A 26,099-nucleotide genomic window follows, 5' to 3' on the forward strand; every position below is an offset into this window, starting at 1 on the left:
CTTTCTCACCACAAGTTGCTGGCCCATTTTCACATCAGTAAGAGCATACGTTATCATTATTCAACACATGGGAGTGAGGTAGCTTAATTTAGCCTTAGGGTCTAAACCAGTGATGCTCATGAGTGATCCTCCTTCATCAGCGGGCCGCAGCATTGAAATCAAACTTGTTCACTAACCAGAACGCCATGAATAAGATTAAATACATTTAATACCCGCCGAATATTTCATAACAAGTTATAGAAAATGCTTAATCGTTCGTATGTTAATAGAACTATCATTGACTTCAAATGGTAAAAAAAAAATATTTACACCTTGGACGCAGAGGGAGCGCATGGCTCTCACAGTCAATGTTGTGAGCAATCAGCACGCACCTCAGTTCACATGCCCTTGCTTTATGTGTGAATCACTTCAATCATACCGGCAGGAAAAAAAACTACATGGATGGAAATCCACAGAATGTGGCAAACCTGCAGGTGAGCAATGGTCAGCAAAATGTCTTGTGGGCCGCACTCAGAACTCAAATGGGCCGCATGTGGCCCCTGGGTCACAGGTTGCCCAATGGTCCAAGCCAACCAGTGTCACTCCCCTGTTATATATAACCACATCTTTTCCTTCTCTTTTGTTCTCAAGAATGGTCATATGGACGTGAAACATCGCTCCCTAGGGAGGCTGCCAGATCTGCTGAGTTCTCCAGTTTTCTCTGTTTTTGTTTCAGATTCCAACATTTTGGAAGTATTTTGCTACTGAAGAAATGTCATATCTTCATAGAATCCCTACTGTGCAGAAGGAGGCCATTCGGCCCATCGAACCTGTACCGACAACAATTCCTCGCAGGCCCTATATTTGATTTGATTTATTATTGTCACATGTATTAACATACAGTGAAAAGTATTGTTTCTTGTGCGCTATACAGACAAAACATATCGTTCATAGAGAAGGAAACGAGAGAGTGCAGAATGTAATGTTACAGTCATAGCAAGGGTGTAGAGAAAGATCAACTTAATGCAAGGTAAGTCCATTCAAAAGTCTGACAGCAGCAGAGAAGAAGCTGTTCTTGAGTCGGTTGGTACGTGACCTCAGACTTTTGTATCTTTTTCCCGTCGGAAGAAGGTGGAAGAGAGGATGTCCGGGTTATATCCCCGTAATCCCACATATTTACCCTGCAAATCCCCCTGACACTAAGGGGCAATAAAACATGACCAATCCATCTAACCTGCACATCTTTGGAGTGTGGGAGGAAACCGGAGCACCCGGAGGAAACGCAGATACGGGGAGAACGTGCAAACTCCACACAGTCACCCGAGGCTGGAATTGAACCCGGGTCCCTGGCGCTGCGAAGCGGCAGTGCTAACCACTCTGCTGAAACATTGGGTGGAATTTTCCCATCCCGCCGCCGCGCTGGGAATCGTAGCGGACGGGACAGAAAATTCGGTGGATCATTCAAAGGTCCGTTGAACTCGGGCGGAAATCTCCAGCCTTGGGGCGAGCGCAGCCGGAAAATCCTGCCCATTTACTCTGTTTCTCTCTCCACAGATGCTGTCAAGACCTGCTGAGTACTCCCAGCATTTTTTCTGCCTTTGATTTCAGATTTCCAGCATCCCCAGTCATTAACAAGGGTTGGGCAATTTCAAGCGGACTCCGAGTGGTAAAGGCGGTGTCTGCCGCTCTCTGGTGGCCTCCCGGTGTAATTGGCAGCCACAACTCACTGAGTAAGTTCTTCGCTCTCTCAGTTTAAATTCTTTTGCCACGTCGACTTCGCGGGGACCGCACATTCCGCAAGAGGCTGAACCTCAGCACAATGTAACGGTATCACTTTTCCTGTAATTCATTCGAAAAGTACTCTCTCGGCTTTGTTTGCTTTGAAGGCAGAGGTGAAAGTAGACAACCTCGGGAGAAACTCAATACTTGCAAGTGAGCGAATTGTTAATGTAACGGAAAGGAGCAGCGCTCACAAGAAAATACCAATTAGGCCACAATTTTACAGGAACCCTGTACTCCCAACAACAAAAAACCCCAGATCTGTTTATCTCTTCTAAAATGTGTGGCGTCTTGCAAGAATCAGCAGATGGAGATTTCTGTCTAATTTGATGAATATTCCAGCAGAACTGAAGCAATGATTCTGAAAACGAGTGTGATATTGTTAACTATAGCAAACAACTGCATTATTAGAGTGTTTTTAAAAAAAACTTTTAAGATGAGGGTTAAACTGTTAATGGGACGTACACAAAATGTATTTATCATAAATATTTACTTGGTAAGGAGGCTCCAGTTTCAAACAATGCAGCAACACGTTGAAAAGATCCAGGTTTCTGAATGATTAGGACTGAACTCTGTACCCATTCCTCTCAACTTTTTTATTTGCTACTTGCTGCTGTTTGCGTTGTTGAACATCCTGAACAAGTCTTCTGAGCGATTATTTCAGCATGTGTAATATCCCCCCTCCCCAGGCAGCAAAGTGTTCGCAGGCTGTTCGATCACGAAGGGCATCACACCCAGACACTGCTTGTTCCAGGGCGGAATCTTTGAAATTGTGGCTGTCTCCAGACTGGGGGGGGAGGGGTGGGGGTGGTGTTGGCAACAGCTAGGGTATTTGGTTTATTGTCCATCGAATCATAGAATTCCTACAGTGCAGAAGGAGGCCATTTGGCCCATTGAGTCTGCACCGACAACAATCCCACCCAGGCCCTATCCCCACAACCCCACACATTTACCCACTAATCCCCCTGACACTAAGGAGCAATTTAGCATGGCCAATCAACCTCCCCAGCACATCTTAAGTTTAAGTTTTTTTATTAATGTCACAAGTAAGCTTACAATGAAGTTACTGTGAAAATCCCCTAGTCGCCACACTCTGGCACCTGTTCGGGTACACTGAGGGGGAATTTAGCATGACCAATGTGGCTAATCAGCATGTCTTTCGGACTGTGGGAGGAAACCCACGCAGATACAGGGAGAATGTGCAGACTCTGCACAGTCACCCAAGCCAGGAATCGAACCTGGGTCCCTGGCACTGTAAGGCAACAGTGCTAACCACTGTGCCACCATGCTGCCCCAATCACCATGCTGCCCCTCTTTCAGAGCTGGATGGTGAGTGGTGTCTGAGAGGGCTCTTTATATAAATGAAGGGGAAATAATCCTTCTTTGGTGTTCAATCGATCTTAATTAAACCAGACCTTGGATCACTTTTGTCTTTTTTTGTGTAAGAAGGAAGGATTTGCATTTATAAAGCGCCCTTTATGACCTCAGAACACGGCACAGTTCTTCACGGCTAATTAAACCCCATTTTGAATTGTAGCTCACGTTGTAATGGAGGCAACACTAAGTCAATTTGTCATGCCAACAGTAATACAGCAACATGATGACCTATCATTGTGATGTTGGTTGAGGGATAAATATTGACCAGGATACCAAGGAGAGCTCCCCTACTCATTGGAGTAGAGACGCAGGGATCGGTTACAACCACCAAAGGTCCCTCTGATAGTGCAGCTCTCCCTCAGCACTGTCCCTCTGACAATGTAGCACTCCCTCAGTACTGTCTCTCTGACAGGGCAGCACTCTCTCAGTACTGTCCCTCTGACAGAGAAACTAGAAGTAGGAGTAGGCTATTTGGCCCTTCAACCCTGCTCCGCCATTCATTTTGATCATGGCTGATCATTGAATTTAACTGGATTAACTGCCCCCCCCCCCGCCCCCGTATCACCATATCCCTTGATCCCTTTAGCCCCTAAAGCTATATCTAATTTCTTCTTGAAATCAGACAATGTTTTGGCCTCAATGACATTCTGTGATAGTAAATTCTACACATTCACCACCCTCTGGGTGACGAAATTTCTCCTCAGCACGTTCCCTCTGACGGTGCAGCACTCCTTCAGTACCCCTTCGACAGTGCAGTGTTTTTTTAGAACTGACCCTTAGACAGTGCACTGCTCCCTTCACATTGCCCTTGGAGAGTGCCTGTCCATTGGTGTGGCATTCCCTTGGCACTGCTGCTCATGCAGTATGGCACTTCCTCAGTGCAGTGCTCACTTGGCACTGCCAACTTGGTCAGTCTGGCACTTCTTTAGCACTGCTCCCAGTATGTGGGTGAGTGTACCATCTCAGACGGCATAGCGTTCCCTTGGCACCCTCCCTCGGACGGTGCAGCCCTCCTTCGTGCAGCATTCCCTTGGCACAGCAGGCGAGTTCAATCTCTGTTAGTGGGAATGCTATCAGTAAGCAAAATTCGACAATGTAAAGAATGAGGCAAATGGTTACACCCTCCATTGTCACACGATGCCTGTGACCATCCATTGTGTTATGATTTCAAGATCAAGGTTACGTGACTGCTTCACTGCCTCTCCTGTAGGATAAATGACCCTGGCATCTTGCTCCAATGGTGTTTATTTTTAAAGAGGAAGTGAAGATTAGCTGAGGTTAGGCTTTTCACAGGTTCAAGGTGAGGGGGGGCAAGGTTCAACACAGATGTCAGGGGGACGTATTTTACACAGAGGGTGGTGGGGGCCTGGAATGCACTGCCAAGCAAGGTGATTGAGGCGGACACGCTGGGATCGTTTAAGACTTATCTAGATAGCCACATGAACAGACTGGGAATAGAGGGATACAAACACATGGTCTAGTTGGGCACATGAGCGGCGCAGGCTTGGAGGGCCGAAGGGCCTGTTCCTGTGCTGTATTGTTCTTTGTTTCACGTCATGAAGGATTTTAGATGAGCCAGTCTAGGGGCTTTCCTGCTGGTTCCAGTGAAATACCAGTTGCTGTAGAACTAGGAATTCTCCAATAGTTCCTCATACCAGCAAGATGGTTCTGATGACTTGGGGGGGGGGGGGGGGGGGGGGGGGCGGCGGGGTGGTGTGTGGTGGTGGTGGGGATGAATGGGTGGGAGGATAAAACAAGGCTATCCATGCTGAGCCTTGCTGCATTTTAAATGCGTATAACAGAGCAATAGTTTTCAGAGAAAATCTTTCATTCTTTAATCCCCAACCTTACTCCTTCAAGACAAAGTTCCTTTCTCCCAGAGGTTCATTTTGAATATCCTTTTGCTACTACTTTTAGCATTATACAACATTGCCCACTTTTACAGCATTCTTCAACATCATACCAAATCAAAACCATTACCACTAAATCAATTAGTTAAGTTACAATTTTCATTCAAATTGTTTTAGCTGTTTCTTTCACCACATTGTATTGCAGTTTGCTGTTTACCCTGTTACTGTGGGAACCAGAAACTCATCAGGGGAATAAGCTACATATACAAATCCCCGATTTGCAATGATAGGGGTGTACCAGCTTCTCCATCCCCCAGTGTGTGGGTGAGATGTGCCAACCACTCCATCTCCCAGTGTGTGGGTGAGATGTACCAGTCTCTCCATCTCCAATGTGTGGGAGAGATGTACCAGTCTCTCCATCTCCCAGTGTGTGGGTGAGATGTACCAAACTCAACATCTCCCAATGTGTGGGAGAGATGTACCAAACTCAACATCTCCCAGTGGGTGGGTGAGACGTACCAGTCTCTCTATCTCCCAGTGTGTGGATGAGATGTACCAGCCTCTCCATTTCCTAGTGTGTGTGTGGGTGATGTACCAATCTCTCCGTCTCCCAGTGTGTGGATGAGATGTACCAATCTCTCCATCTCCCAGTGTGTGGGTGAGATGTACCAGCCTCACCATCTCCTAGTGTGTGTGTGGGTGATGTACCAGCCTCTCTACCTCCCAGTGTGTGGGTGAGATGTACCAGTCTCTCTATTTCCCAGTGTGTGGGTGAGATGTACCAGTCTCTCCATTTCCCAGTGTGTGGATGAGATGTACCAATCTCTCTATCTCCCAATGTGGGGGTGAGATGTACCAGTCTCTCAATCTACCAGTGTGTGGATAAGATGTACCAATCTCTCCATCTCCCAGTGTATGGGTGCGATGTACCAAACTCAACATCTCCCAGTGTGTGGGTGAGATGTACCAGCTTCTCCATACCCCAGTGTGTGGGTGATGTGCCAGTCTCTCTACCTCCCAGTGTGTGAGTGAGATGTACCTGCCTCCTGATCTCCATCTTGTTATTTATGGAATACCCTGCATATTTATGATATAATGTACTAATTTTGGTTTACTATTCTCATTTTATTCAAGAAATGACATTTGGATGTACTTTTTAAAAATGACAACCTACGGTCTGGGTGGCCATTTCACCATGAAGAATATTGGGTAATAATTACCGATCATTAATTATCCAAATTAGATGACCAAATCAACCAAGCCTTAACGCTCGATTGGTCCTTGGATAACCATGCCAACCTATTTGCTCACATGAGTTTCTATGGAAACTATAATCTTGCTACCCAGCAATAGCAGGGGATGATGGACATTACACCATAACAATACATACTGATCCCACCCTCAATAATGTGACCAGTGTATATCACAATGAACAAGCCTATTTTAATAACCTACTGTCTCTCTCTGTCCCCTGGATGTTTTGATGGAACTCTGGCTATTGAGTCCACTAGTTGCCTTGGCTACAAATCTCTTTGATGTTCCTCAAGAGGTTTCAAGTGGTTCCTAGCACGTCATTTGCTAACCTTCATTTTCCCTTGTGTTCAATTGCTGTCAGCATGGAGCAGCTGAAGGAAAAGAGCAATAAGTCATAGAAAAACAGCTTGGTTAAAGCCGATTTACAATAGGAAATTACATACTGATTCTAAGTACTAATGATGTGTACTGTTCGTCTTTTCCCAGAGAAAGATCGGATGCTGTACGGGAAACTAGATCACTGATTGATTTTGAAGAGTAATGTGGTTTTGCTCTTGTGGGGAGATGGGTGAGTTGCGAAATTGAACGTCTCTTGGGCTTCTTTTCACTATATTTGATTTTTTTAAACCTCAACATCTAATCTTTTTAAAAAATTTATTTATTAGCGTCGCAAGTAGGCTTACATTAGCACATTACATGAAGTTACTATGAAAATCCCCTAGTCGCCACATTCCGGCGGCTGTTCGGGTACACTGAGGAAGAATTTAGCATGGCCAATGCACCTAACCAGCGCGTCTTTCGGACTGTGGGAGGATATATAAATGTTAATATAAGCCTACTTGTGACACTAATAAATAAAACAAGCATTCTATGGTGCTGCTGGTGACTCATGGGGATAAGGCAGCTGCATCTGTACATTTAACTTCAACTGGATCATGTGTTGAAATTAAACATTCCCCTATTCTGCCTTCACTGCCAGAGTCAGATGCTGTACTGGAGGCAGCCTGCTCCCGGAGAAGATGCTGTTGTGATGTAAATGTTTTGATGAGGAGTGGGAATGACTCTCCTGCTGCACTCTCCTTTGCTCCAGGGTGGTGTCAGTGATTATTGATTCACTCATCTATGGAAAAGACACCTGGAACATTGTTAAAGCACATCAATATTACCTGCCCTTGCCTCCTTGAGGTTGTTGATCTAGGAGAAGTCTATCCTTGCTGATCCCTGAAATGTGAGACATGCAACACTGGGCGTGTTCAGTGTGCACTGAATACTGTGCCTTTCTGGCAGTTAGTGTGGCAATAAAGAAAGATAGTTGTGCAGCAGATATTGTAATGATTGTGCTTTCCAGTATCCATGTGCTCATTTCATAGGTGGGACGAGCAGTGGCAGGTGGGGCGTTTGCACTCTATCCAATTCTAGTAGCAACTAGTCCCTTACTTCACACGATAGGCAGGTACAACCTGTTGCATGGGTGTAGGATTAGGGCACCACTGCTGAGAGAGTGTCTCTGGAGGAGTCATCAGAAAGTGGCAGATGTGCTGAGCAATGGTCTAGCCTCTCCTTTATTCATACCTGGGGAAGTGGACATCTGAGCGGACCTCTCTGAGTTGAGGGTGAAGGACAGGTTTGGATGATACGACTGTTTTCTGGGACCGCAGTGTTCCCACATCCTGTGACCAGCAGTACAAATGGTTTGGACGACGAGGATGTCTTCCGCCTGAGGTCTGCAGAGTGGCAAAGTGCATGTGGCAAAAAGTGACACCATGAACGCAGAGAGTGCTGCTTGATGGGTGCTCACACTTGGCTACAAAAAGTCCTGATAGGAATATCTGCTATCATGTCTCAGGGTTCTGACTTCCCTTCCTGTGTTAGGCCAGTACAGCTTGTGAATACACGCTCTCCTGAAATGTGGGTCAAGACAGCAGCCATCCTTTTCTGGCAGTTTGATGCCAACATGAAGCCTGTCAAAAGTGGCAGTGGAGCACAACTTCAGTGTGTGGAGGTGACAGCATCTCACTGATGTTGATGCCTCATGGAGTTTGAGGCTGAAAGCTTTGTGATTCCACAGGAGTAGACAGGAGTTAAACCCCCTGCTCATGATCCAGCCTGGGCCGTACGGCATGTGGAGCTAGATTAGGGCCCACAGGTTTGAAAGGCAGCAGCAGCACATCATAACTCCATCTCCACTGTTCGATCAGTGAGACCCAGTTCCATCCATCCACTCACTTGTAGCTGTGCCGTCAATAGAAAAGGATGTAATCAGATTATGTTGTTGACATACAGGGTAACTGTGGGCTGGCAGGTAGAGTAGGCATCACTGCGTCCAACAAGGAAAATATCCCAGGTCAAAAGGTCGTTGATTGCTGTCAATGATCTACCTTCCCCAGGTTTTCCATTTACCTGCTCCTTGACCTCTGCTGGCATTGCCGATAACTCTATTAGTGTTACAGAATTGCAGAATTGTTGCAGCGGAGAAGGAGGCCATTCAGTCCATCGTCACACGCATGGTTACCCGGCTCAGCCACACAGATGGCCTCAGGCACTGAGGGAACTTTCACAAGATCCAGTGGAAAATAATAGCAATATGCCACCGAGGCTCAATAAAATGTCTCTGTAATGACGCACGGTTTGGTGTTGCCGGTGCTCATCCGCGTTTCTCAGGAATACGCGGCGGGGAGTCCACTCCGGCTAAAGCTGCTGGACTCGTACCTGCTGTACATGGCGCTGAGCAGAGGAGCTCAGTTCCTTTACTGCATGCTGTCTCCCTCTTCAACTCCTTCTTGTTTGAATTTGTCGCTTTGTGCTGACAGCTTGCTTATGGATACAGATCAACCCTTAGAACAAAGGTGAGTTAAGTGGCATCTCACCCGAGCGTAAATTTTCTCTTGCCAGCACCATTCTTCATCTTGTGGTGAGGGTGGCACAGTGGTTAGCACTGTTGCCTCACAGCGTCAGGGACCCTGGTTCGATTCCGGCTTCGGGGTCACTGTCTGTGTGGAGTCTGCACATTCTCGCCGTGTCTGCGTGGGTTTCCTCCGGTTTCCTTCCACAATCCAAAGATGTGCTGGTTAGGTTGATTGGCCATGCTAAATTAACCCTAGTGTCAGGGGGATTAGCATGGTAAGTATGAGGGGTTACGGGAATAGGGCCTGGGTGGGATTGTGGTCGGTGCGGACTCGATGGGCCTCCCTCGGCACTGTAGAATTCTATGAACTTCATTTGTCTAGTGTACACATTGTCATGCAGCAGAGATAATGAGGGGAGCTGGAAGTCGTATTGCCTCTGCGGTGGATCTGCCGGAACTTTGTTTACACATTTTTGTTTCATTCCTGTATATATAAAAGGTTCTTCATTTGAAGCATTGGTTATTAGTTCATTTGCAAATAAATTTTTGATGCTAATAAACTATTTATCCGCAGGGCAGAGAATGTTGCTGACGCATTTTTGCCATTTCTTTAACACGAACCTCTGTGGACCCTAGCATTGTAAGAGTTTTAACAACAACAGGTTAAAGTCCAACAGGTTTATTTGGTAGCAAATACCATTAGCTTTTGGAGCGCTGCTCCTTTCGAAGGAGCAGTGCTCCGAAAGCTAATGGTATTTGCTACCAAATAAACCTGTTGGACTTTAACCTGATGTTGTTAAAACTCTTACTGTGTTTACCCCAGTCCAACGCCGGCATCTCCACATCATGACCCTAGCATTGGAAGAGAAACACCTCAATTTGCTACGTTAGTGTCAATGATTAGAGACAAACATTTGGACCAGTTGGAAGTTTACGCAATTCCTATGTTGTTCTGATTGCAGTTTTATACACCACCAATTCAAGTTACTGTTTCACATTCACCTCGAGATACGATTCTGTGTTTTTAGTAGTTTACCAGGGGAATCTGGCAGTTCCACTGAACTGAATTAAGTGGAGAGTCCAACATCACAGGATCAGTGAATTCGACCTCTGAACACAACATGACCTTAACTGTGCTCTGAAACCTAACTTTGACCTGTACCCTTTGTAAACACAATGAGGGGAGGAGATGGCCTAGTGGTGTTATCGCTAGACTATTAATCCAAAAACTCAGCTAATGTTCTGGGGACCTGGATTTGAATCCCACCTCGACAGGTGGTAGAATTTGAATTCAATAAAAAATATCTGGAATTAAGAATCTACTGACGACCATGAAATCATTGTTGATTGTCGGGAGAAACCCAACTGGTTCACTAATGTCCTTTAGGGAAGGAAATCTGGCATCCTTACCTGGTCTGGCTGACATGTGACTCCAGAGCCACAGCAATGTGGTTGACTCTCAACTGTCCAAGGGCAATAAATGCTGGCCAGCCAACGACGTCCATGTCCCACAAATGCATTAAAAAAAAAGAAAAACCTCAGTCACGATGTGGCTTAGTTTCCCATATTGTTGAAAGTTGTACGTAAGTGCATTGTATTACCAGCTAATCACTTTCTTGTGTTTGAGCAGCACATATCCTTCAAATCCCCTTGCATTTGACCTCCTCATATTTGCGTATTGCGAAGGCCATGAAATATCTCTCAATGGGAGTGATGTTCCTCAGTCACTTCCCACATTCTGGTCATAATTGTAGGCAACTCTTTAATTTTATCATTCTAATCCTTGTTTTCAAGTACCTCTGTGGCCTAACCCCTCCTGCATCCCCGCAACCCTCTGAGAGTTCCTGAGGTTTTCTGAGCAAACCCAATTTCTAATCAGTCCACCACTGGTGACTGCCTTCAGCTGACATGGCCTTAAGTTCTGGGATTTCCTCCCTAAACCCCTCTACCTCTCTTTCCTCTATAACATTTGACTAAGCTTTTGGTTATTTGATCTAAAACCTTATGTATTTCAGTGTTAAACTTTGCTTTATAAGGCTCTTATGTTGGGATGCTTTATTGTGTTAAATATGAATCATAGAATCACTACATTGCAGAAGAGGCCATTTGGCCCATCGAGCCTGCACCGACTCTCTGAAAGAGTATCTTACCCAGGCCCTCTCCCCCGCTCTATCCCCACACATTTCCCGAGGCTAATCCAAAGAACCTACACACCTTGGAAAACTAAGGGGCAACTTAGCCAATTCACCTAACCTGCAAATTTTTGGAGTGTGGGAAGAAACCGGAGCACCCGGAGTAAACCCACGCAGACACAGAGAGAACGTGCAGATTCCACACAGTCACCCAAGGCCAGATTTGAGCCCGGGTCCCTGAAGCTGTGAGGCAGCAGTGCTAACCACTGTGCCACCGTATATTTGTGTGCTATATAAATACAAATTGTTGTTCATGTTATCCGATAGTACTTTAAGTGACCTCTCCAAAGGCCTTTAAAGGAACATGGGGATCCAAATCAAGGTGTTCAGTTGTATGCAGATGGTGGACATTAACTAGGGACTTCCTTGTGGGAAGTAGGAACAGACAGAAACTTTGGTGGGTGGGTTTGGAAGCCTATGCTTATGATGTGTATTTCTGTTAATAAAAGTGTGTAAAGATTGGTTCCAGTTCTATCCTTCATTATTCAGTGGCTATCTGTTAAGGCTTTGGGTGAGATCTGATGGTCAGCATTTTATGAATGTTTGCATTATATTTCAGGCCGGCTTGCGCATGTGCTGCTGCTGTCATCGACAGTGGCACTTCTCGGAGGACTGATTTTTGGATATGAATTGGGAATCATCTCGGGTGCTTTGTTGCAGCTCAAGGAAGTCTTCAGTCTTAGCTGCTTGCAGCAAGAAATACTGGTCAGCGCCCTTCTGATTGGGGCTTTCTTTGCCTCCTTGGTTGGAGGGATAGCCATTGATTATCATGGGCGAAGAAACTCAATTGTTCTTAGTGCGGCATTGATTTGTGTTGGAAGTAGCATCCTCTTACTGTCCTCCTCATTCACACTGCTAGTCTGTGGCCGGATGACTGTTGGGTTTGCCATGGCCATTTCCTCCACGGCCTGTTGCATCTACGTTTCCGAAATAGTCAGCCCCAGTCACAGAGGCAAGATGGTGTCTCTTTATGAAGTTGGGATCACGTTTGGCATTCTGAGCGCCTACGTCTTGAATTATGCCTGGTCGGATATAGGAAATGGATGGAAATACATGTTTGGTTTGGCCATTGGCCCAGCGGCTTTCCAGGGCATCAGTGTTCTCCTCCTCCCCTCAATGGCGCAGAGGGTCAAGAGCCAAGGTGATGATTCACAGAAAGTTCTGCTGCAGTTACAGAATGGAGAGAATGACAATCCCGACTCGGAGGATGTGGATTTAGCTCAGGGAACCAGCCGCCAGTACAGTTTCTTTGACTTATTTCGTTCCAAAGACAACATGAGGGCCAGATTTCTGGTGGCACTGGGTTTAGTGCTGTCACAGCAGTTCACTGGCCAGCCCAATGTGCTGTACTACGCCTCAACCATTTTTCGGTCGGTGGGATTTCAAAGCAATGCCTCGGCAGTTCTGGCTTCGGTAGGACTGGGAACAGTCAAAGTCATCACGACTGTAGTAGCCATGGTATGCACTGACAAAGTTGGAAGACGAACACTGCTAATTGGCGGCTGCATTGTAATGTCCGTGTCAGTCACTGTGATCGCCTTCTCAAGCCAGGGTGTCACTGTGGCATCCCACACCAGCTGCAGACTCAAAGCCCAGGTTAATGGATCAAATCAGATGGTAAATTCCAGCGTGACTTCCTCCAAACCAATTCTTTGGCAAACAGATCCAACATTCACCAATGGAAATTCACTCAACATGAGTCGAACTTTGGCCTCATCTGTCCAGGGCAAACGACATCTAGCCTTTGAAGTAGGAGCGAACAACAGCTTGTCCAGCGAGCAGACAAGTCATTCCCTCAGCGCAGTGGACTCTTTAAATAACATGTACACTTCAGATGAAAGCTTCCATTCAAAGAAAACAAGGAATCACCTGAAAGAAACTTCAGTAAGCTCGACTCAAACCTCCAGACATTTGGCTTTAAATTGGATTACACTCTTTAGTATGATGGCCTTTGTCAGCGCTTATTCAATTGGGTTTGGTCCAAGTAAGTGCAATACTATTTCTATTGATTCTGTAGTTATAAGCTGGGATTAGAACTTAGAATCCCTACAGTCCAGGAGAGGCCATTTGGTCCATTGGGTCTGCACCAACAACAATCTCACCCAGGCCCTAGCCCCGCAACCCCACATATTTATCCCGCTAACCCCTCTAACCTATGCATCCCAGGACACTAAGGGGCAATTTAGCATGGCCGATGCACCTAACCTTTTTAAAGTTTATTTATTAGTCACAAGTAAGGCTTACATTAACACTGCAATCAAGTTACTGTGAAATTCCCCTAGTCGCCACACTTCGGCACCTGTTTGGGTCAATGCCCCGAACCAGCATGTCTTTCAGTCTGTGGGAGGAAACCGGAGCACTCGGAGGAAACCCACACAGACATGGGAGAACATGCAAACTCCATACAGACAGTGACCCAAGCCGGGAATCATACCCAGGTCCCTGGGATCTGTGAGGCAGCTGTGCCACCGTGCCACCCAATGTTCTTAAGTTGCAGAATGTCTAGCTTGTTGAAAACGATGGAGCAGAGAGGGATTTGGCTGTCATCCACACCAGAGAAGGTAGAATCCTGCACTATCAAAAATGTTTATAAAGGACATTCACTGTGATGAACTTAATCGATTTGCAGTCTTGCAGTATCAGTGCTGACTTTTCGGAATAGTTGAGGATGAGGACTGCTTACTGGCATGGCTGCATGACATTGTTGAAATACCTATTATTGGAAACTAAATTAACAGTTTAACTTCATATTAACCAAACTTACTCCCTTTCCTTCTGTAATGAGTTTTGTCTTGGTTTTCTTTAAGGTTTGTCTGTTAGCCTAAGAATGATACCATAGACTGTTATCCATTAAAACCCTTCTTGTTTATTTACAGATCCATGTACATTGAGGTTTTTTAAAGTTTATTTATTAATGTCACAAGTAGGCGTACATTAACACTACAATGAAGTTACCGTGAAAATCCCCTAGTCGCCCCACTCCGGCGCATGTTTGGGTACACCGAGGGAGAATTTAGCATGGCCAATGCACCTAACCAGCATGTCTTTTGGACTGTGGGAGGAAACCGGAACATCCGGAGGGAACTCACACAGACCCGGAGGGAACTCACGCAGACATGGGGAGAACATGCAGACTCCACACAGACAGTGACCCAAGCTGGTAATCAAACCCGGGTCCCAGGCGCTGTACTAACCACTGTGCCATTGTGCCGTACACCTCTGTAATCTACACAGAATTTGTAGTTCTGCTTCTCACCAGATCTCAGTCTCTTAGTCATGTAACATTGCATCATAGTTAACATCTGTACTAGGTGCTCCTGGTGTTAACCTTTTACTCTGCATCTTCCCCCAAAGTCTCAGACTTCATAGGGTTAGTCTCTGTGGAGTCTTGACCTGATCTTGTGCGGATTTCATTTTGTGGTTGAGGGGCAAACTGCACTCTCTCATCATTTGGGTGTTTGTAGAATTTCTATTTGTTTCTAGTTCCTTGTATCCCTCCAAATCTAAATAATAAGTCTAAGGCTCCACTGGTTTCCTTCCCAACCATATCAAGGCTCTTGGGTTCATTCTCATATTTGCCTGGTCCGCCTTAATTCTTTACGACCTCAGTTGTAGAACTCTATCTATTTCAATGCCTTGTTTCTGCTGATCTCGTACCCACACTCTCTCCCCGGGTTGTAGCACTTTCAAATCTCACGCTCTGTGCCTGAAGTGGAAATTCTGAGCTTGACCAAATCTTTGTTGCTCCTTGCACTTTCTGCCTTCGTCATGATGATCTGACGTATGTGATAAGTTGTCGTGTTTATTGTAGAGCTGGAAATTGTATCCATAGTCATCTTCTTATCAAAAATTCTCATGCCAAGAATCCGTTTTTAGCAGTGTGGTTCTGTAGTTAAGAAAGGGTTAAGTTAATATCTTTGTTATTTTTCAACAATCCTTTGTCCGAACTCTTTTTTCCAATCCTCCTGATTGAGGGTCTCTAGGCAAGCTATTCATGCGCACACACGCACATGCATACACGCGTGCACTCACACACACACACACACGCGCGCGCCTGCCTCCCTCACAGAATACCACAATGAACCCCTAAAATAGTAAAAATAACAACATCTTTCTTCACAATAGATCAGCAATTCTCAAACTTTCCCTCCATTATTGTCTTTCTGACCCTCTCCAAGTTTGGGACACCAAGGTGACTTTCAGATAAAGAGTTGTGTGTGAACAAGTGTTACAAAACAAAAAAAAAAGGTAGTAAGTCCAATTTATAAAGGTCACTGCAATGATAACTGTGGCCTGGTGTGGCTTTTGTGAATGGGAAAGGGAATGAAAGGGAGGTCAGGTAGGGTTTGCTGGGGGTCGGATGTGCGGCGGGGGGGGTTGGGTGTGCAGGGTGGGGGTGGAGGAAGGTGTGATTGTTGGGTGAGGTTGGGCGGAGGCCCTCAGCTCCAGGTTGTTAACATCTCTATATGACAACTGTCAAACAACTCATTGAGTAAAAATAATTCTTAAAGCTGCTCAGGGGAAAAAAACATATACCAGCAGAGGGAGTTGGGGAGTGGAATAATATTTGAGATTCCAAACAAACTACAAATTTATTTGTTTAAATCTGTCTTTTCTGTTCCCTCACGGCCTGATCTATCTGTGATAAAATCTACACAAGGCCACAATGGCTGTAACAGTATCACAAACTTGACAGATTGCTCTAATATTTCAGTGACGTGGTTGGTTCTGAGTGAGATATTCCCTGCGGGCATTCGAGGACGAGCGTTTGCATTCTCCAGCAGCTTCAACTGGGTGGCGAATATTATCGTCACTGTCACATTCCTGGATGTAATTGGTAAGTAAGAGAAGAATAATTGGGTTTGTCTTTGACCTTATTATGTCAGAATATCAGCGATAGCCTAGTGATATTATCGCTAGACCATTAATCCAGAAACTCAGCTAATGACCCGGGTTCGAATTCCGCCACAGCAGATGGTGGAATTTGAATTCAATAAAAATATCTGGCATTAAGAATCTACTGATGACCATGAAACCGTCGCTGATTGTCGGAAAAACCCATCTGGTTCACTAATGTCCTTTAGGAAAATAAATCTACAATCCTTACCCAGTCTGGCCTACATGTGACTACAGGCACAGAGCAATGTGTTTGACTCTCAACTGCCCTTTGAAATGGCCTAGCAAGCAACTCAGCTCAATGGGCAATAAATGTTGGCCTTGCCAGCAACGTCCATGTCCCACAAATGAATTTAAAAAAACTCCAAAGATTATTTTAGAGTAAATAACTACATATGGAGTGCAGTGACTACTGTTACTGAGGCAAATACAGCAGCATTCTGCAGCAGCAAATTTCCACAGACAGCAGATGCAAATGATGAGTCCTTTTGACTAAGGGAGGAATGTTGGACCGCATTCTTTGAAATTAGCATATTATCTCATCAAAATTGGCACTTTTATCAATTGAGAGGATGCATACTTCTTTCTATGTTCGAAGGTTTAAATTGCTCAATTTTGATCTAGGCCCAATCATCCTCAGTTTCCTCATCAATGGCCTTCCTTTCATCATATGGCCAGCACTGAGCATGTTCGCTGAAGTTTGCACAGTGTTCACTGTTAATCATGATGATTCAGACACTGAAGCAGTTCATGTCCAAATACAACAAGACCTGGATAATATGCAGGCTGGGCTGACAAGTGGAAAGTAACATTTGTGTCACATAAGTGCCAGGCAATGACCATCTCCAACAAGAGAGAATCTAACCATCGGCCGGTGACATTCAAAGGCATTACCATTACTTGATCTCCCAATATCAATATCCTGGGGTTACTATTGACCAAAAACTGAACTGGACTAGCCGTATCAACGCAATGGCTCCAAGAGTAGCTCAGAGGTTAGGAATCCTGTGGTGAGTAACTCACTTCCTGACTCCCAAAAGCCTATCCACCATCTACAAGGCACAAGTCAGGAGTGTGATGCAATGCTCTCCGCTTGCCTAGATGGGCGCAGCTCCAACAACACTCAAGAAACTTGCCAACAAGCAGTCCACTTGTTTGGCACCCAACAAACATTTGCTCCCTCCATCACCAACACACAGTGGCAGCAGTATGTACCATCTATAAGATAAGACCATAGACCATAAGACATAGGAGCGGAAGTAAGGCCATTCGGCCCATCGAGTCCACTCCACCATTCAATCATGGTTGATTTCAACTCCATTTACCCGCTCTCTCCCCATAGCCCTTAATTCCTCGAGAAATCAAGAATTTATCAATTTCTGTCTTGAAGACGCTCAACGTCTCGGCCTCCACAGCCCTCTGTGGCAATGAATTCCACAGACCCACCACTCTCTGGCTGAAGAAATTTCTCCTCATCTCTGTTCTAAAGTGACTCCCTTTTATTCTAAGGCTGTGCCCCCGCGTCCTAGTCTCCCCTGCTAATGGAAACAACTTCCCTACGTCCATCCTATCTAAGCCGTTCATTATCTTGTAAGTTTCTATCAGATCTCCCCTCAACCTCCTAAACTCCAATGAATATAATCCCACGATCCTCAGACGTTCATCGTATGTCAGGCCTACCATTCCTGGGATCATCCGTGTGAATCTCCGCTGGACCCGCTCCAGTGCCAGTATGTCCTTCCTGAGGTGTGGGGCCCAAAATTGCTCACAGTACTCCAAATGGGGCCTAACCAGTGCTTTATAAAGCCTCAGAAGTACATCCCTGCTTTTGTATTCCAAGCCTCTTGAGATAAATGACAACATTACATTTGCTTTCTTAATTACGGACTCAACCTGCAAGTTTACCTTTAGAGAATCCTGGACTAGGACTCCCAAGTCCCTTTGCACTTTAGCATTATGAATTTTGTCACCGTTTAGAAAATAGTCCATGCCTCTATTCTTTTTTCCAAAGTGTACGACCTCGCACTTGCCCACGTTGAATTTCATCAGCCACTTCTTGGACCACTCTCCTAAACTGTCTAAATCTTTCTGCAGCCTCCCCACCTCCTCAATACTACCTGCCCCTCCACCTATCTTTGTATCATCGGCAAACTTGGCCAGAATGCTCCCAGTCCCGTCATCTAGATCGTTAATATATATGCACTGCAGGAACTCACTAGGCCTCCTTAGACAGCACCTTCCAAACCCACAACCACTACCATCTAGAAGGACAAGAGTAACAGATCCCTGGAATTCCAACACCCCCCACACCAAGTCACTCACCACCCTGACTTGGAAATATAGTGTTGTTACTTCATTGTTGCTGGTTCAAAATTGTAGAACTCCTTCTTTAACAGCACTGTGAGTATACCCACAACACATGGACTGTAGCAGTTCTGGAAGGCAGCTCACAACTGTCTTGTCAAGGACAATTAGGGATGGACAATAAATGCTGGCCTAACCAGTGATACCTACATCCCAGAAATGAATAAAACAAAAAGTGCTGTCAGAGAGAGAACAAAGGAATGGGAGACAAACACAGGCTGGATGTTTCTGATTTTCAAAGAGGAATATGATAAGTGCCCACTGTTGGCACAGAAGTGATGTGGTCACTGTCCCGACCTGTTCAGAACAAGAGTTGCCTTGTCTGTGCAAAGAAAGAAGGAAAAAGAAGAATTACTAGCTGGTGAAGTGCCTAAATGTTTTGTGTGACAGTAGAGTGACACCAAGCTTTCATTGCAGTTAAGTAACTCAAGAGGGGGAGCTCTTGGGCGGAGGCCAATATTAACATTGAAAAACCCCACACCTGAAAATGAACATTTCTTACTCTTTGTTCAGAAACAATTGGACTCTTTGGGACATTCCTATTCTATGGAGTGGTAGGGTTCGCTTCAGTCGCTTTCATATGTCTTTACCTGCCTGAGACCAAGGGACAATCACTGGACGAGATCGACAGACAGTTTTCTGCTAGAAGGTAAATAATAGAATCCCTACAGTACAGAGGGAGGCCATTTGGCCCATCAAACCTGCACCAACAACAGTTTTAGTTTATTTATTTATTAGTCACAAGGCTTACATTAACACTGCAATGAAGTTACTGTGAAATTCCCCTAGTCGCCACACTCTGGCGCCTGTTTGGGTCAATGCACCTAACCAGCACGTCTTTCAATCCCACCCTATCCCTGTAACCCTACATATTTACCCTACTAATCCCCCCGAACTAGGGTCAATTTAGCATAGCCAATCCACCTAACCCACGCATCTGAAACCAGAGCACCCGGAGGAAACCCACGCAGACAGGAGGAGAATGTGCAAACTCCTCACGCAAGCTGAGAATCCAACCCGGGTCTCTGGTGCTGTGAGGCAGCAGTGCTAATCACTGTGCCGCCCCATCTAATCTTCAATTTAAAAAGAAGCCAAGGCTTTGAAAAAATGCTGCATGAAATTGTTATGTAATAGAACTGGAGGGAGAATGTGTTTCAAGAACAAGCATCAAAGTTTTAAAAAAAGTTTATTTATTAGTCACAAGTCGGCTTACACTAACACTGCAATGAAGTTACTGTGAAATTTCCCTTGTCGCCACACTCCAGTCCCTGTTTGAGTCAATGCACCTAGCCAGCACGTCTTTCAGACTGTGGGAGGGAACCGGAGCACCCAGAGGAAACCCATGCAGACACGGAAAATGTGCAGACTCCACACAGACAGTGACCCAAGCTGGGAATCGAACCTGGGTCCCTGGCACTGTGAGGCAGCAGTGCTAACCACTGTGCCACCATGCTGCCCCTTGTCTTATTATTGCATTCACTGGTACATATCCTGAATTCAGAATAAGCAGGTGTTATTTTGGATCACTCACCAGCTCCTACAGGGGCCTTCTCCTTCTATGCAGCATCCTCATTGTCCAAAGGTTGCTAATTACGGCTCATGCCATGATATTACTGTTGGACAATACAGGGCCTAAGAATGACTTCAGCCAATGTAGAGATTGAAACCGTACTGTTGACATTTTCTTCAGCACATCCCAGCATTTGACCAACTGAGCTAACTGATCCCCATGGAGCTCTTCGGCCTGGGTTAAAGCTGTAATATCCAATTAAATTCAGTTGGAGGTTCAAATGCTACTACACAATGGCTTTCACATAGGACACTTGGATTATATTTATATTCATCTCATTATACTCTGTGTCCTACACTGAGACTGAGTCTAAGGGTACATTTTTACTTTCCCAGTAAACAGTACCCCCAATTGTGTTAGTAAAAGCTCCACTAGTTCCCAATGCATAGGTCTTCCAAAACTGGTTGCGATCAAGAGTGAGAGCGTTGAGTTTTAAAGTTTAACGTTTGATTGGGAAGATCCAAGTTTTCATTGTCCCTGGCTGTAGAAAATCACAACATGTGGATGTCGCAGTTTGTGTGAGATTTCTGTAATGGATGTAATAATGGGTTCCATATTGTCTGCACACTGCCTGGATTACTGCTATATTATCTCTTTAGACCATGGTGGGCAAAATCTTACCAAAAACTGGCAGAATGTTGTTTCCGGCGAGAAAACCAGCATGTTTCTCTCCAGCGAATCATCTGGCACTGATTGAGCCAACATAAATTAGGAATATCTTTGGAAAGAAAGGAGAAAAATTGTTAAACAACCTTAGAGATACATTAAAAGTTTGGTGCATAGGGTTATTCATGTTCAGAGGTTTTAACACTCTTGGTTCCTGGTCTGTAATGTGGCTAATTATACACCAGAGGTTGGAACTGAGAACATTAGCCTCCAGTAAATGGTTAATTCTTTCACAAAAGTTGCATTTCACATCTTAGCTGTACTTATTTTCTAGGGTCTCAGAAGTGAGGTGCTGCTGTCCGAGAATCAGCAGAAGAGGAGCATCCACGCCTCGTTACAAACGGGTTGACAGTTTCTTATTTTAGACATTCCAGATTTTTATTGTTACAGACTCCAAATGCGATAACACTAATTTGAATGGTTCTTTGAAATTGAGTCTTGAAGGTGTTGGAGTTTTAACAACGCATTGAAAGCAATATCCCAGAAGAGTCTGAAGGAAGAGTCTGATCCTTTATGTCAATTGTCTTCATTCCTCGCTGTACTCTGGACATTCTACCAGAGACAGCATTACGCCGACATGCAAAGTAGCAGAGTGCAAGTATTTCCCAACAGAAAGGGAGGAGCGTTGGGAGAATGGATCAATCCGAGGCACTCATGTAGCTCATGAACTTCCTAACTGTCTAGTCATGAACAACATTAGCAGAGGCCTAGCAACGGGTTGTAACTTGATGTTGCTGCTTTACCCTGCCCTTTGATTAAGGCAACATTCTGTCACAGAGAGGCCAAACAAAGTGATGAAGGGAGAAGAAACAAAACCTTTCTGTGACATTTTGTTTAAAGATTTTTTTTCTTGAGGGAGATATGACCTTTAATTTACTTCAGGTTTCCAGAGACTATTGTTCATAGTGCCAGCTATACTTGTACAACTGAGAGTTATGGACGATGCATCCTGACCTATTGATTTATCATTTTCTTTAAGCCCCTTTCAAACTGATGCAGCATGACTCGAAAACTGAGAGGACGTGCATCGCACAACTTTCAGATCTTATCCCAAAGTCGCAGAATTTGAGGTGTGAACAGGTGACCTCAAAATGATTGTCGCTTCCTGTTGGGAAGTACATGGCCACCACTTACTGGAACCACGTGACAGTCAGGCCGCTACATGGAGCTCATCCTGAGGGGAATTGCCTGTAACCTGGTGCTCAGTGGCACAGTGTGTTGGTGCAGTCAGTCTCTGCTTTGCCTCCAGGTTTAATCATGGCTGTGAAATTTTGAAACAATATAAAAATGAACAAGAAGCAGAAATTGAATCCTGGCACTTTGGGCATTACATGAAGCAACAGAGAGGCATGACGATGGACCCATAGATAATTCAACCTTTTTTTTTGACTTATTTGACTACTCAGCTAATACTCTCAAATGAGAGTAAAAAGCATTTAATATTGTGCAATACTATTTATTTATTTGGGTTTTTTTAGCAGGATGAATGTGTGGTTTGTATGTTCATATTTTAACGTTTTGGATTGATCTGTGCACAGACCAATGCGAGTTAAATCAATGTGTGGTTACTTTGCTGTTGTATTGTGCTCTGGTAAATTTTACATTTCTGCTTTTGGTATATTCTTGTTATTGGTTTGTGTACTTCAGACCTCACCACAATCTTTGCACCCCGACCACTAACTCCATCCTCCCAGAGCCAAGGCCATAAGCTCTGGAATTCCTTCTCTAAACCTCTCCGCCCCCTTGACTTCAACTTCCTGTTGCAAGACACTCCTTTAAAACCTACCTCCTTGACCAAGCTTTTGGTCAGTGGGCCGCCTAATACCGCCTGATGCGGTTCAGTGTCAAGTGTTGCTTTACTTGCCTTCAGTGAAGTGCCTGAGGACATCTTACTGCAAAATGCATTGGGCAGGATTCTCTGGTCTCCCAGCCGCATGTTGGCGGTGGGAGGCGGCATGTCATTCATTCAGGCAGGATTCTCTGGTTCTGCTGCTGTCGATGGGATTTTCCATTGAAGCCACCCCATGCCGCCAGGAAACCCATAGGCAGGGGTGCACTACTGGAGTGAACAGCCAGAGAATTCCACCCGTTATATAAATGCAAGTTGTTGTTGAATTGCCTGAAGACAGCATTCATTTCTCAAGCCCGAAATATTCAGAAAACAACTGGCGCAATTTCACATGAGATTATGTTTCTGAAAAGTAACGTTTATTTATTAGTTTAAAAAAAAGTTTATTTATTAGTCACAAGGCTCAGATTAACACTGCAATGAAGTTACTGTAAAAATCCCCTAGTTGCCACAGTCCGGCGTCTGTTTGGGTCAATGCACCTAACCAGCACGTCTTTCAGAATGTGGGAGGAAAGCGGAGCACCCGGAGGAAACCCACGCAGACCATGCAAACTCCACACAGTGACCCAAGCCGGGAATCGAACCTGGGTCCCTGGGGCTGTGAAGCAGCAGTGCAAACCACTGTGCTACCATGCCGCCCCAGCTACAAGTAAGCTTACATTAATACTGCAATGGATTTACTGTGAAAATCCCCTGGTTGCCATATTCTGGCACCTGTTCGGGTACAGAGGGAGAATTTAGCATGGCCAATGCACCTAACCAGCACATCTTTCAGGCTGTGAGAGGAAACCAGGGCACCTGGAGGAAACCCACGCAGATACAGGACGAGCGTGCAGACTCCACACAGTGACCCAAACCGGGAATTGAACCTGGGTCCCTGGCGCTGTGAGGCAACAGTGGTATCTACTGTGCCACCATGCCGTGCACCATGCAGCTATGCTAATCGCTATGCCACCCTTGCTTCACTTATGGCGGAGTTGAGATGTTCCAGCCAACGAATCCACATAATCAGGGGTTGCCTTTCGGAATGGGCGGCACGGTGGTGCAGGGGTGAGCACTGCTGCCTCACAGCGCCAGGGACCCGGGTTCAATTCCAGCCTCGAGTGACTGTCAGTGTGGAGTTTGCACATTCTCCCTGTGTCTGCGTGGGTTTCCTCCGGGTGCTCCAGTTTCCTCCCACAGTCCAAAGGTGTGCAGGTTAGGTGGATTGGCCAAGGTTAATTCTCCCTTAGTGTCCCAAGATGTGTAGTTTAGGGGGATTAGCAAGGTAAATACGTGGAGTTATGGGGGATAGGGGCTGGGTGGGATTGATGTCGGTGCAGGCTCGATGGGCCAATGGCCTCCTTCTGCACTATAGGGATTCTATGAATAAGTTAGGTACCCAGCCAGCCCCTGCTCCATGTGGGAAATTGATAATCAGAACCAAGACAGGAAAAAGTTCATTTTTACCATGGGAATTCATCAAAACCATATTGACCATGCTAACAGACAGGGATTTCATTCCATTTAGTAGAAGTGGTGTTCATGACTTGATGCAAATTTCCTGAAGACACTGAATTATGATGGGGTTATGGTTCCTTTGGTCCTGGTCACCTATTCTGCCTCTTCATGTGTGACTGTAAATAGTGAATGCTGCCAAGTTGTTAGGCTTTGGTGACTTTGGAAGAGCATCATACCCAGGTGGGCTGCCAGCCTCACCCCAAAGATACATTACCGACTTGGGCACACTAGCCAAATGGACACTTTTATTATGAGCTCGTGAATACTGTCCATGAGGAAGATTAGAAAAATGAAAAGACTATGAAAAATGACAGCTGGTGGCACAGCTTGAAGAAAAGATCAATTATTGCTTTGGGGAGCTTTCATCAGAGCCCTGAGTTCTAGTGAAGGGCTTTGGCTGAAATTTTAACTATTTCATTTCAGATGCTGATCGGGCTGCTGGGCATTTCCGGAATGGCTTATCTTATCCTGGTTTTCCTTACTCTCAGTTTTCCTTTGAGCCAAATGTGTTGCGTACAATCTGTCTAAATCAGTAAATGATTAAGGAATCTGCACTATTCTTTGCGGTTCATTCACCTGCCATTTATCTGTGTATGTGTGTTAGAATCATAGAATCCCTGCAGTGCAGAAAGAGGCCATTCAATTCCACCCAGGCCCTATCCCCGTAACCCCACGTATTTACCCTGCTAATCCCCCTGACACTAAGGAGCAATTTAGCAAGGCCAATCCACCTAATCTTCACATTTTTGGACTGTGGGAGGAAACTGGAGCACCCGAAGGAGGAGAGAATGTGCAAACTCCACACAGATAGTCACCCAAGGCCGGAATTGAACCCGGGTCTCTGGAGCTGTGAGGCAGCAGTGCTAACCACTGTGCCACCATTCGTGAGAGATGTAAAGTATTTTACAATCCTCCAATAATTTCACCACATTTCTGCTGGCAGTTTGAAATGAGAGCGGCATTTGGTTCAAAGGCGCTTTGCAAATAAACATTTTACAGAGTGCCGGAAGTTGGGATCAGCGTTAATTCAATTCCTGCGTGGGGTTCGACTTAAAATTTAGATGACTTCTGTATTTCAGAAAACTTCCAGGGAAGTTTTCTTCCACATGTCCACATTCCGGTACATTGGACCCAGACAAGTGCGCGCACACCTCCCGCTTGCAATAACTGAACAGTTTTTATTGTTCTGCCGCTTCAGCCTACAAGCTGCTGAACATCAGTGTAGTGTGGCAGAACAGTTCAGAGTGGGATCAGGCACGGCCCACCACTACATTTCGAAATGCATCACGTCCTGCTTGACAGATGGCACCTCCATTAGTTTCAGATTATGTTTAATTGGAACATCTGTTCAAAGCAGTTGGCTGCATATTTTTCAATGATTCCTTATGGGTGGTCTCCTTATGGGGGAGGGGAATGGGAGAGGGAGGGGGAGGCGAGGGACATAAAAGGCCACCATGACAACACTGCAACTTCATGTTATAAAGGACTTGCTGAATCTATCTTCTGACTATGTATTTTTACGTAATAAAATGATGAAAATCTGAGTTCCAATGTGCTCTTTTATAAAAGATATATAAAACCAACTCAAGTTTCTGAGATTCAGCCATCAAAAATGGAAGGTGTCTTGACTTGATTTAGAGTTTCTTTTTCACTCCTTTTTGCCTTTGGCTGGCTTGTCTCTCCTGTTTTTACCTGTTGCAAAAGGGTTCACCGCCTGCTGCAATTAAACTGCAATAAATTATAGTTGTTTTTTTCTAAAGGCACATTGAATTATGCAAAAAAGTCAATTTTTCTTTGTTTGATGTTGCCTTACTCCCCATTATTCTGGAATATTCTCTGATGTAGTTTATCCGCCTTGGTTGGGGCCCTGTCACACTTTTCAATGTCCCTCCCTACCTCTGTCAATCCCTCTTGCTCTGCAGAAGAGAAAGATGGGGGAGGCGTTTCAAGGAACATAAACGCTGAATTGAATTGATGG

The 26,099-nt window shown here is 45.1% G+C and overlaps 1 protein-coding gene across 1 annotated transcript; it reads left to right on the top strand.

Moving 5' to 3' along the window:
* The first annotated feature begins 1,748 nt into the window (after positions 1 to 1,748).
* On the top strand, positions 1,749 to 22,391 carry slc2a10 (solute carrier family 2 member 10). The gene is made up of 6 exons (XM_078236159.1): positions 1,749 to 1,806; positions 6,726 to 6,807; positions 11,836 to 13,260; positions 15,991 to 16,113; positions 19,050 to 19,185; positions 21,047 to 22,391. Exons 2-6 carry the CDS (start codon positions 6,780 to 6,782, stop codon positions 21,135 to 21,137), a joined length of 1,803 nt encoding a protein of 600 aa, XP_078092285.1. The 5' UTR covers positions 1,749 to 1,806; positions 6,726 to 6,779; the 3' UTR covers positions 21,138 to 22,391.
* The last annotated feature ends 3,708 nt before the right edge of the window (positions 22,392 to 26,099 follow it).

The sequence above is a fragment of the Mustelus asterias genome, chromosome 20, assembly GCF_964213995.1.
Source record: "Mustelus asterias chromosome 20, sMusAst1.hap1.1, whole genome shotgun sequence".
Lineage (NCBI taxonomy): Eukaryota > Metazoa > Chordata > Chondrichthyes > Carcharhiniformes > Triakidae > Mustelus > Mustelus asterias.